General features: G+C 41.1%; 1 protein-coding gene across 1 annotated transcript in view; it reads left to right on the top strand.

The window, feature by feature from the left end:
* Positions 1-8,122: 8,122 nt before the first annotated feature.
* eif5b (eukaryotic translation initiation factor 5B) overlaps positions 8,123-13,059 on the top strand; it is a 65,717-nt gene continuing 60,780 nt past the window's right edge. Inside the window, exon 1 of the mRNA XM_078402610.1 lies at positions 8,123-8,256. Coding sequence (XP_078258736.1) covers positions 8,222-8,256 — 35 coding nt within the window. The 5' untranslated portion in view covers positions 8,123-8,221. The remainder of the gene's footprint in view (positions 8,257-13,059) is intronic.

Genomic DNA, 13,059 nt, shown 5'->3' with positions numbered 1-13,059 from the left:
CCAGCTCCTCATCTCCATCAAGTCAATCTCCACCACCACACACTCTACACTGACAAACTGCATCACTGAAATAAAATCTTGGCTTCAATCAAATTTCCTCAAACTCAACTGCAACAAATCTGAAATCATCATCATTGGTCCAAAAACGCTCACCAAATCCACCCAAAACTTCACCCTCAATATTTATGGTCTCCCAGTATCCACCTCCCCTCACATCCGGAATCTTGGAATCATCTTTGATCAAACCCTCTCCTTCGACAAACACATCAAACACATCACAAAGACAGCCTTCTTCCACCTCAAAAACATCGCCCGTCTCCGTCCATCCCTCTCCTCCACAGCTGCAGAAACCCTCATCCACGCCTTCATCACCTCCCGTCTGGACTACTGCAACAGCCTCCTCTATGACTCACCCTCAAAAATCATCAGTAAACTTCAATACATTCAAAACTCCGCTGCCCGTCTACTCACCCACTCCCCGATCCTTGACCATATCACCCCCGTCCTTTACAAGCTCCACTGGCTCCCCATCCCCCAGAGAATCCAGTACAAAATCCTCCTCATGACCTACAAAGCCCTCCATAACCTGGCCCCATCCTACCTGACTGACCTCCTCCACAGGCACACTCCCACCTGCACCCTCCGCTCTGCTGCTGCCAACCTCCTGTCCCCCCCCCCCCATCCGGACCAAACTCAGATCCTGGGGGGACAGGGCTTTCTCCATCGCTGCTCCCACCCTCTGGAACTCACTACCCCAAACCGTCAGAGACTCCTCCTCACTCACCACATTCAAAACATCACTGAAGTCTCACCTATTCAGCACTGCCTTCAACCACTGACCGTCACCTTACCTTCTGTCTCCTTTTTCTGTTCGTTTACTTATTTATCTATTTATTTTCTTCTCTATGTTCTAGTAATCCCTGTAAAGCGTCTTTGAGTGTTTGAAAAGCCCTATATAAATGTAATGCATTATTATTATTATTATTATTATGTGTTACTAGTGTATGCCTGAAACTGCCAGATGGCTTGAGTTACTCCGTGCATCATGCCCTTTGACCTTATGACCATACATGCAATCCCCCTATTGATATTCACATGTTGTACCTGTCCACATAAATCACATTTTCATGCATTCAGCCCAGCATTTTGTGCCATGGTGTTTCAAGTGCTTCACCTATCTATTATTGTGAGTGTACATGCCTCCACAACACCCTCGGGCAATGAGCTCCAGATTTCAAACATCCTCTGGGTGTAAATGTCTTCCTTAGATTCCTTACCTGAAGCCTATGTTCTGTGGTTATAGATACCTATGCTCAGGGGAAATGCCCCTCATAATTTTGTATATCTATGTCAGGTTCCGCTTTGTCTCCTCTACTCTAAGGAAACCCCATCTGTTGTGATATTGCTGGGACTACTTTGTGTATCCAAGAACTACTTTGTATGGCTGTGTATATAAGTGATGGGTGTGATTAGGCGGTCACTCTGGATGCAGGTGGCCACGGAATAAACAGCCTGGAGTTGAGCTCCAGCAATGTAACCTTTTATACACGTGTACTTGTGGTCCTTCCAGAGTCACTAAAGGTACAACAGGTACCGGACCACGAAGTACAACACCATCCTATCCAGGTTCTCCCCAAAACTAAATGTTTTGCTACAGCTACTGACGAATCTCCTGTGCACCATTTCTACTGCAATCACATCTTCCTGCAGTGTGGCGACAAGACCTACACCAAGCATTCCAGCTGCAGTCCGACCTACGTTTGTTTAAAGTATGATAATCTCTATGTTTTTATTCCCATGCATCAGCCAACGAATGGAAAGATCCCATCTGCCTGTGTAAATGCCTTATCAGCTTGTGCTAGTGCCTAATGGATTCTGTACACTGACAGCTCTCTATTCCAAAGTCCTTCTTCGAGTCTTACCATGCTCCTACAGTGCAATATTTTACATTTTTTCAGGATTAATTTCCACCTGCCATTGCTCTGCCCATGTTACCAAGTCATCAATGTTGTTCTGTAGCTGAAGATTACCTTCAAATTAGTGATCTAAATCTGTGAAATTAACCCAACACTGATCCCTGCAGTACACCATGGGTAATGGATTTCCAGTCGTAAAACAACCCTCTGCCTCTTTTCATCTAGCCAGTTTGAACCCAATTTGTAAAATTGCACTGAATCTCGTGGGCCTATCTTTCATATGTAACGAGGAAAAATCCTCTTGACAATATTGACCGGTAGACAATATTAACCACGTTGACATACTTAGTTACATATTGCCCCCAAAAATCTGAAAATTAATTAATTAGACAGGATGGCTCCTCATAAAGCAATACCAATTATCCTTGATTAATCCTACTTCTTCAAGTGCAGATGAATCCTGTCCCTTAGAACTATTTCCAATAATTTTCTTACCACAGATGTTTAACACATTGACCTGCAATTATTTGCCTTATATGTTCACACCTAAATCTTGTAGGCATCCATTAATAATAGAATAAATGCAGAGGGATTGAAATTGCATCAGCACAAATATTTGGAAGGAGTATGCTGCTGGTGGAGATTCCAGAAATAGAGCAGTAATGCCAAGGAGAGGGCATGACAAAAAATAAGAGGGAAACAAGAGAATGATGCAAATTTGGTGGAGGGAGATATATTAGGGGAACTTTGCCCAGTGGTCTACAGGTTTTAGATAGACACTTTGGTTTAGTTTAGAGATACAGCACAGAATTAGGCCCTTCGGCTAACTGAGTACATGCCGACCAGCGAACCCCACACACTAACACTATCCAACACACACTAGGGCCAATTTACAATTTTACCAAAGCCAATTAATCTAAAAACCTGTATGTCTTTGTAGTGTTGGACGAAACCGGAGCAGATGGAGAAAACCCACGCATGTCACGGGGAGAACGTATAAACTCCATACCGGCAGCACCCATGATGAGGATCTAACCTGGGTCCATGGTGTTGTAAGGCAGCAAATCTACTGCTGCACCATCGTGCCACCCTGTAAATACTTCCATATGAGTGTCTTTAAAAGAGCTGGGGTTGTTCTCCTTGGCGTAGAGAAGATTGGAAGGAAGTAAAGTCTGGTTCCATTTCTGGAGGGTCAATAATTAGGGATAACAATGAAGGTGATTAGCAAAAGAACTAAATATGACATGAAGAATCTTTTAAATAAATATCAGCACCCAGAGTGATTAGGGTCTGGAATGTATTGTCAGTGGAAGTAGTGAAGGCAGATTCAATTGCAGCAATCAAAAATATCTTGAAAGAAATAATCTGCAAGGATATGGTGAGTGAATGGAGGGAAATTGAATTAAATGGATTGGTCTTATCTACAACTGGTACAGACATAGACTAAATGACTTCCTTCTAATCTGTAACATTTTGTATTCTACGGAGATTTCTCACAAATGTGCTACCAGGTGTTCACACAGATATAGATTCAATGTATTTTCTTGCAAATTTTACAATGCAATTATAAAATATGATGCTGGAAAACTGAAATCAAAATAGACCAAGAGTGTTTAAGGGTTACATGCAGGTACCAGAACAATGAAATCCTTACTTGCAGCTTTACAGACTGGAATTGCAAGATAATTATATCGACATAGAGGAAAAACAACAAACTTTTTAGATAAAAGATCTTTGATCAGAACTGTTGAGATGAAACGTTACTATTTTTCTCAACTCAGATATGACAAAAATGCTGTATTTTCAGTTCTTTTTATCTTTATTTCCGTTTTTAGAAAAATATTTCCTGCTCACTGGAAATTGTACATCAAAAAAGGTAAATGGTCAAAAGTGATGGTAAGCACATCTGCAACATAAACCTCACTGGTGTAATGCAGATTAGAACAAAGCAATGTGTTTTGAGGTATTCATGTTGCTGAATAGTCAGATGAATTATACTTCCTTTGTCTTTGCATGGTATGGCAAATCATATTCTCAAATACTGTGAATCACTTTACGGAATCCACAAAATACCTGCAATAATTTCAAGGGACTATACAGCAGTTAAACTGAAGAAAAGAATAAGAAACAAAGAAAAAATATAAGCATGCCAGTTTCAGTGGCATTATATGTGTAATATAAGGGTTAATCACACTGCGTTAGCTAAAATGGAGTTGTCAGCTAACAGCCATATGTACACTTTTCAGCTAAATTAACAGCACAATTTGCATTGCAAGCAGGCTTGCTTAGAAAAACAATTAGCTGCTTGGGAAAATTCTTGGACTCACTTAGAACCAGCAAAACATTAGGCCACCTGCAAGGTCACTAATAGTAAAGATAAGATAAACTTACTTTCTCAGAGACATCTGAGACTAGCTTAGCGTCTGATGCAACAAATTACTCTTGTTTTCGACAGTAAGGAGGATAGTCTGTTTTGCAACATAGTCAACTGTTTTCTTAGATTAGGGTAGAAACACAGGCTCTCAAGTATAAAAATGCTTGTATACATTAGTTGACGGGACTTCACCTTGGGCCAAGTTTCTGGACCGGCGCCAGGACACACAGGTTCTTCGAAAGATACTTTGAAAAGTCTCCAGTCTAAGCTGTTAAACTGAGTTCCTGATAAACTTTTAGAAGTTACAGCCTTTGGGAATAAAGATATGTGAGACTTGTTAATTTGCCATTTTCTGCTGCTAGTTAAATTGGAATTTATTTGCTTTTCTATTGTTCCATTAACTGAAAATGTATTGGTTATAGTATTCTATTACCACCATCTCGTGCTTGGTTGTTGCTCTAATATTGTTTGTGCTTTAAATTTTATATTTTCTTTCTTCCTCCAACATTGATCCAAATCCTCAAAAGTATCCCATTCCAATATGATACACTATTAAGCCACAAACATGTCTCACATCAGCAGTCAACATTTATTGATCCAGCTTTAAAAATATTCATTGTGCATCTCTACGATTGGCATCTTAAAGCAAACAATTATTGAGATATTATGATTATGAATGGCCAGGGGAGCAGGGGGTCCTTGATGATGCTTCTGGATGCAATGCACCAAGAAAATGGATTGAATGATGCCTATGTTCATCACTATTGGTGCAGATGGTCAAGAGTAGAGGAGCTGTCATAACAAGCCGAGATGTATCCTGTCACAATAATTTCCATAGTGCATCTGTAGAAATTTGAAAGAATCTTTGTGGACATTGCAAATCTTATCAGGTGGCTAAAAAAGTATGCTCCTTAAAGCAGAGTACTGGAGGCACGGTGATTCAGACATGATCTGTGGAGGGAAATGGACAGATGATATTTTGGGTCAAGACTCCTTTTCACACTCCATTTCCCTCTTCGACTTCCTGACGTGTTGAATTCCTGCAGCAGTTTGCTTTTTGCTCAAAATTCCAGCATCTGCAGTCTCTAGTGTCTCCAAAATAAACAAGCTGATGTGCTTTCTTAATCACCGCATCAGTGTGAAGGGACCAGGTTAGATTGCTGCTGATATGGATGCTCAGGGATATGAAGCTATCGAATATCTCTAGCTCATTTCTGTTAATGAGGACAGTGCTGTGTTCAACTCCAGCCCTCACCAACACTTCTTTAAGCCAACATCAAACTCTTTTGTCTTCTTGACTTTAAGGGTTAGGTTGTTGGTCTGATACCATGTCACAAGTTACAGTATATTATAGTGACAATGTTTATATAGGCATTTATCCATGTACACCTATATATTTCCCAAAGACAGAGGATTTTTAAATGTATATATAATTTCTCACTATCTTGGACATTTTCAAAATTCCACACATGGGACCATCACAACTGGAACCGAAATAACAGTCATTCTCAATTGAGGGCAGCTAAACATGTACAATAATGGTGCCCCATCAGAACTGGTAAATATCATGAAGGGTAAAAAAATAATTCTCAAAGGATTGATATGCTTAAATATAAGATTGCAGAATAAAGGAATGAATTAATAGATGAATACATTTTATTTTTATTTTTTATTACAATAAGTAAGTAAACTCCAAACTAAAATATAATTTAAGGAATGAGAAAAATCTTATTGATATTTCTTGATTTGTGAAGTTTGATGGTTGGAAAATTTGGATTAAAGTCATGCCTCTCATTTAATGGAAGATGCTTCGCAAGGAATATAGACATAAGTGATGAAAGGTGCTGGAAACTGGAGGAAAAACCAAATTATGAGAAGAGCTCAGCAGATTAAACAGAATCTGTGGCAGCAAAGATTTGGTCATCAATTGATGGATACAGGTCTCTTTAGATCTCTAGCCTTTGTTCATCCATCTGTCAAGCAAAATCCCTCTCACTTTTATCCATTTAACATGTGCCAGGCTTTGTCCAGTCCCCACCCAGCTTTCTCCTCTCCTACAATCAGTCTGAAGAAGGGCCCTGATCTGAACTGTGCCCTCCAGAGATGCTGCCTGATCCACTGAGTTTAGTTTAGTTTATTATTGTCACATGTACCGCGATACAATGAAAAGCTTACAAAGTGCTGAAGTGACTTAGTGGGTTAAGCAGCATCCCTGTAGAATAAAGATAGGTGACGTTTTGAGTCGGGACTCTTCTTCAGAATCCTGTTTCTCCAGAGATGCTGCCTGACCTGCTGAGTTACTCCAGCACTGTGCCCTTTTGTGTAAACCAGCATCTGCAGTTCCTTGTTTCTACAATGGAAAGCGTGTTCTGCATGCTACTCAGTCAAATCATAGTCTGATAAGTACAATAGAACCCGTGCACTCCACAACTGCTGCCTGTTTCACCGAGTTTAGTTTAGATCACAGTTTAGTTTATTATTGTCACGTACCAAGATACATTGAAAAGCTTGTTCTGCATACTATCCAGTTAAATCATTCTATACACAAGTAAAATAGATCCTGTGTAGGAAGGAACTGCAGATACTGGTAGACATAAAATGCTGAAGTAAGTCAGCTGGTCAGGCAGCATCTCTGGAGAAAAGGAATAGATGACATTTCGGGTCGAGAACCTTCTTCAGACTGAGAGTCAGGGGAGAGGGAAACTAGAGATATGAAAAGGTACAGATCCTTCTCTGGAATAATGTTGCTCCAGCACTTTGTGTTCTAAGGAATACACAATGTATTTTCCACATTGCAGTTTGTGCATTTTTTATTAAACTATATATTGCAGTACTAAGAGAGAATGCATTAAAAAAAAAAAATGAATTGACATACCGACGCAGATTGCAGTTGCTGCATCCTGTCAACATTGCCCTGCATTATTGTTTTAAATGCATTGCCCTGCCTTGCCCTGCATTGTGTTTAATGCATTGCCCTGTACTGCATTATTGTTATAAATGCATTGCCCTGCCCTGCATTGTTTTAAATGCTTTGCCCTGCCCTGCATTATTGTTTTAAATGTATTGCCCTGCCAGCACTAACCATTATTGTTTTAAATGCATCACCCTGCCAGCACTGTCCTGCATTATTGTTTTAAATATATTGCCCTGCCAGCACTGCCCTGCAGCATCGCCATGTCCCCTGCATTATGGTTTTAAATGCATTGCCCTGTCAGCATCGCCCTGCCCTGCATTATTGTTTTAAATCCATTGCTTGCCAGCAACACCATGCCCTGCATTATTGTTTAAAATCCATTGCTTGCCAGCATCGCCCGGCCCTGCATTACTGTTTCAAATGCATTGCCCTGCATTGTTGTTTTAAATGTATTGCCCTGCCAGCACTGCCCTGCATTATTGTTTTAAATACATTGCCCTGCCAGCACTGCCCTGCATTATTGTTTTAAATGCACTGCCCCGCCAGCACTGCACTGCATTGTTTCAAATGCATAGCACTGCCCTGCACTATTGTTTCAAATGCATTGCCCTGTCAGCACAGCCGTGCATCATTGTTTCAAATGCATTGCCCTGCCAGCACAGGCGTGCATCATTGTTTTAAATGCACTGCCCCGCCAGCACTGCCCTGCATTATTGTTTTAAATGCATTGCCCTGCCAGCACTGCCCTGCATTATTGTTTTAAATGCATTGCCTTGCATCATTGTTTTAAATGCATTGCCATGCATCATTGTTTTAAATGCATTGCCCTGCCAGCACAGCCCGACCCCCAGCTTCCTGCTCAAGGTCCACCATCGACCCCTTGAACCAACGCAACCAATCAGACCTCGGCGCCGGCAGCGCGTCCAAACACGTGCGGCGCATGCGCGGAGCCCTGCAACCACCAGATGTCTGGAAGAGATTTTTAAAAAGTGACAGAGTCGGGAAACTGCGAAGGAGATGGGAAAGAAGCAGAAAAACAAGAGCGAGGACAAGTGAGTGTTGAGGTGTCAGCCGCCCTGTCCTGACGGGTGGAGGAGGCATGTTAGCAACGTCGAGCGCCTAGGCCACTGCCTGCCTGGTGCTGGAGTGCGGAGCAGCCCGTGTTCCTGTTACCAGCCTGATGCAAGATCTGCGGGCCGGCTGGCGGCTCTCTGGTTATAGTTACATTCCCTCCCTTCTGCGGAAAGGCGAGAACTGCTGGCTCCTTTCACCCTCTTTCTCTTCCCCCCTCTTTCTCTCCCCCTGCCTCTCCCTCTCTCCCCCCTCTCCCTCTCTCCCCCCTCTCCCTCTCTCCCCCCTCTCTCTCTCTCCATCTCTCTCACTCTCCCTTTCTCCATCTTTACGATGTACAATTTATTTTTCATTGGCGACATCTATCCAGTATACATAATTCAAGTGTAATATACTGAAATCCAGTATAATACTGATATACTGGTATATTAAAAAAAAGTGCCCTCCATAATGTTTGGGACAAAGACCCATCATTTATATTTGCCTCTGTACTCCACAATTTGAGATTTGTAATAGAAAAAAAAATCACGTGGTTAAAGTGCACATTGTCAGATGTTACTAAAGGGAGTTTTTATACATTTTGGTTTCACCATGTGGAAATTACAGCTGTGTTTAAACATAGTCCCCCCATTTCAGGGCACCGTAATGTTTGGGTCACATGGCTTCACAGGTGTAATTGCTCAGGTGTGTTTAAATGCCTCCTTAATGCAGGTAAAAGAGAGCTCTCAGCACCTAGTCTTTCCTCCAGTCTTTCCATCACCTTTGGAAACTGTTATTGTTGTTTATCAACATGAGGACAAAAGTTGTGCCAATGAAAGTCAAAGAAGCCATTATGAGACTGAGAAACAAGAATAAAACTGTTAAAGACATCAGCCAAACCTTAGGCTTACCAAAGTCAACTGTTGGGAACATCATTAAGAAGAAAGAGAGCACTGGTGAGCTTACTAATCGCAAAGGGATCGGCAGGCCAAGGAAGACCTCTACAGCTGATGACAGAATTCTCTCTATAATAAAGAAAAATCCCCAAACCTGTTCAACAGGTCAGAAACACTCTTCAGGCGTCAGGTGTGGATTTGTCAATGACCACTGTCCGCAGAAGACTTCATGAACAGAAATACAGAGGCTACACTGCAAGATGCAAACCAATGGTTAGCTGCAAAAATAGGATGGCTTGATTACAGTTTGCCAAGAAGTACTTAAAAGAGCAACCACAGTTCTGGAAAAAGGGCTTGTGGACAGACGAGATGACGATTAACTTGTATCAGAGTGATGGCAAGAGCAAAGTATGGAGGAGAGATGGAACTGCCCAAGATCCAAAGCATACCACCTCATCTGTGAAACACGGTGGTGGGGGTGTTATGGCCTGGGCTTGTATGGCTGCTGAAGGTACTGGCTCACTTATCTTCATTGATGATGCAACTGCTGATGGTAGTAGCATAATGAATTCTGGTGTATAGACACATCTGGTGCAGGCTCGAAAGGCCGAATGGCCTACTCCTGCACCTATTTTCTATGTTTTCTATCCTATCTGCTTACATTTAAACAAATGCCTCAAAACTCATTGGCCGGTGGTTCATTCTACAGCAAGACAATGATCCCAAACATACTGCTAAAGCATCAAAGGAGTTTTTCAAAGCTAAAAAATGGCCAATTCTTGAGTGGCCAAGTCAATCACACGATCTGAACCCAATTGAACATGCCTTTTATATGCTGAAGAGAAAACTAAGGCGATTAGCCCCCAAAATGGCTGCTTGAGCTAAAGATGGCTTCAATACAGGCCTGACAGAGCATCACCAGAGAAGACACCCAGCAACTGGTGATCTCCATGAATCGCAGACTTCAAGCAGTCATTGCAGGCAAAGGATATGCAACAAAATACTAAATGTGACTACTTTCATTTACATGACATTGCTGTGTCCCAAACATTATGGTGCCCTGAAATGGGGGGACTATGTATGAACACTGCTGTAATTTCTACAAGGTGAGCCCAAAATGTATATAAATGGCCTTTATTAAAATCTGACAATGTGCACTTTAACCACATGTGATTTTTTTCTATTACAAATTTCAAATTGTGGAGTAAAGAGAAAAATAAATAAATGATGGGTCTTTGTCCCAAACATTATGGAGGGCACTGTATATACTCTCACTCTCCTCCCCCCGCCATCGATCCTAATCAAAGGTCACAAACCACACCATTAAATATTACTTTTGTACTCTCTTTTGGTGCCACATTGTTAAAGCAATCTGCATCACAGCTTTTTAAGATGAAAATTCCTGTTAACCAGCTGCCACGGAAATAAGTTCTGCAAATACTCCCCCATTTAAATTTTACCACCCATGGTTTGGAAGCTCTGAAGTGAACGTAAACCTCTGGTTAATGAAAGATTTCATAAGGGATGATTGTTTCTGATTAAATACAGTTTTTTGAGGTGCCAACAAGGAGTGGCAATGAAGATAGTGCATTTGATGTTAATGTGTCTGACAAAATCAATTATGAAATTAAAAGTGCAAAAGATCCAAGGGAAAATTATTTTTTTAAACAGCCCAATGTCAAAGTTAAAATTTGTCAGGAGTCAAAACCATTTTTGTGACTGGAATTTCATTGGGCTCAATACCTAGATTTCCTAGTTTTTTGTGTTAAACGGAGCCCAGGGAATACAAGTAGGAATTGGCTGCTTGTGCTAGGTCATTGCTTGTATTTTGTTTTTTAGCTCCCTCTATCTGAAGAGCTATTGATCTGTTTTAAATATACTCAGTGATCCTCCACAGAACTTCATGTAGAGAATTCTAAAGGTAGACACAAAATGTTGGAGTCACTCAGCGGGACAGGCAGCATCTCTGGAGAGAAGGAATGGGTGACGTTTCGGGTTGAGACTCGTCTTCAGTGAAACGTCACCCATTCCTTCTCTCCAGAGATGCTGCCTGTCCCGCTGAGTTACTCCAGCATTTTGTGTCTACCTTTGATTTAAACCAGCATCTGCAGTTTTTTCCTACCCAGAGAATTCCAAAGATTAGCCATCCTCTGGGTGAATATGTAAATGATTTTGACTAGTATTTTGGCACTATTGTTAAAATATGTGCTGATGGTCCAATTCTGGCAATAAGGACAGAAATTCTGGGATAAAGGATATACTGCTTGACTGGTTAGCTATGCATAAAAGTGGCAAGTGTACATTCAACGCAGAGATTTTTAGGTAATGTTATAGGAAGGACAAACTAGCCAAGAGAATACATGATAAATATTAGGATCCCAAATCAGAGAGTGCATGTCTTTGGGTCATTGAAGGTGACAGGACAAATAGTGGTTGAGAAGGCAGGCAAGAAACATGTATTTATTGGACTAGGCATGGAGTACAAGAGCAGGAGGAGATCATGCTAGAATTATGTAAAACATGAGTCTGGCCATCTCTCTTGTATTGCTTTTGCTTCTGGTTGCCATTAATGCGGAATGTCGGGGCCAGAGAATTGCAGTAAGATTAGGCTATGTATCTTTTGGAATAGGAGGCTGAAGGGATATTTGATTGAGATGTTTCAAATTGAGAGACTCGGGTACTATAATCATAAAGGACTTATTTCACCTTTGCTGAGGTCAGTAAATAGGAAGCATACATAAAAAAGCATTTTATCAAGATGCATCACCGCTTGATTTGGGAACAGCTTCATCCAAGACCGCAAGAAACTGCAGTGAATTGTGGATGCAGCCCAAACCATCTCACAAACCAACCTCCCTTCTATTGACTCCACTTATACCTCACGCTGCCTCGGTAAGGCAGCAGCATAATCAAGGACGAGTTGCACCCTGCCCCCTCCCTCCAGATTCGGGGACAGTTTCTTCCCAGCTGTTACCAGGCAACTGAATCATACTAGAGAGCAGTGCTGAACTACTATCTACCTCATTGGTGACCCTCGGACTATCCTTGATTGGACTTTGCTGGCTTTACCTTGCACTAAACGTTATTCCCTTATCACGTATCTTTACACTGTAAAGGGCTCGATTGTAATCATGTTTTGTCTTTCTGCTGACTGGTTAGCATTCAATAAAAGCTTTTCACTACCTCAGAATAAACTAAACTGAATTGAATAATTAGTGGAAGGATTAGATGGATGTTGAAGCAAAAGTATTTTTTAAGGTGAATGAGAATCATGTGCAGCTCTGCCTGAAAGAGTGGGATGGGAGAAACACAACACAATTTAAAATTCCAGGGCAAACAGTTGAGGAAGCAGTTGGAATGAATGAATGAAAGGAAGGAAGTGAGGGGAAACTAAATTGCTCTGTATTTGGTTAGCATGGTCTTGAATGGTCTCCTGCGTTTTATTTTAAATCTGATTTATGGAGCAAATATCAGCAATGAAGTAGTGATGTTCTCAAATTCTCATTTGCTAAATCCAAGAACATTAGCAGAAATATGCAACAACTTGCTCAAAATTAAAGTTAATACAGAACAGTACAGCACAGGAACAGTCTCCTCCGTCTACCATGTCTGCACTGATCATGATTCCAATTTAATTAATCTTATGTGCCTGCACATGATCTATATCCCTCTATTCTGTCTGTTTAAATGCCTCTAAAACAGTGCTATTGTATCTGGTTTCTCCACCTCCTTGGGACAGCACATTCCAGGCAAATACTACTCTGTGTAAAAACAAAACTTGCCTTTCAAATCTCCTTTAGTGGTGTTTGACATATTTCCATCCTAGAAAATAGACTGGCTGACTACCCCATCTGTGCTTCCCATAATTTTAAACTTTTCTTAAAAAGCTGCAAGATAACTTACTAACTT

The sequence above is a fragment of the Rhinoraja longicauda genome, chromosome 7 (assembly GCF_053455715.1).
Source record: "Rhinoraja longicauda isolate Sanriku21f chromosome 7, sRhiLon1.1, whole genome shotgun sequence".
Classification (NCBI taxonomy): Eukaryota; Metazoa; Chordata; class Chondrichthyes; order Rajiformes; family Arhynchobatidae; genus Rhinoraja; species Rhinoraja longicauda.
The sequence above is the reverse complement of the archived record's forward strand: the minus strand, read 5'-3'. Positions and strand labels throughout refer to the sequence as shown.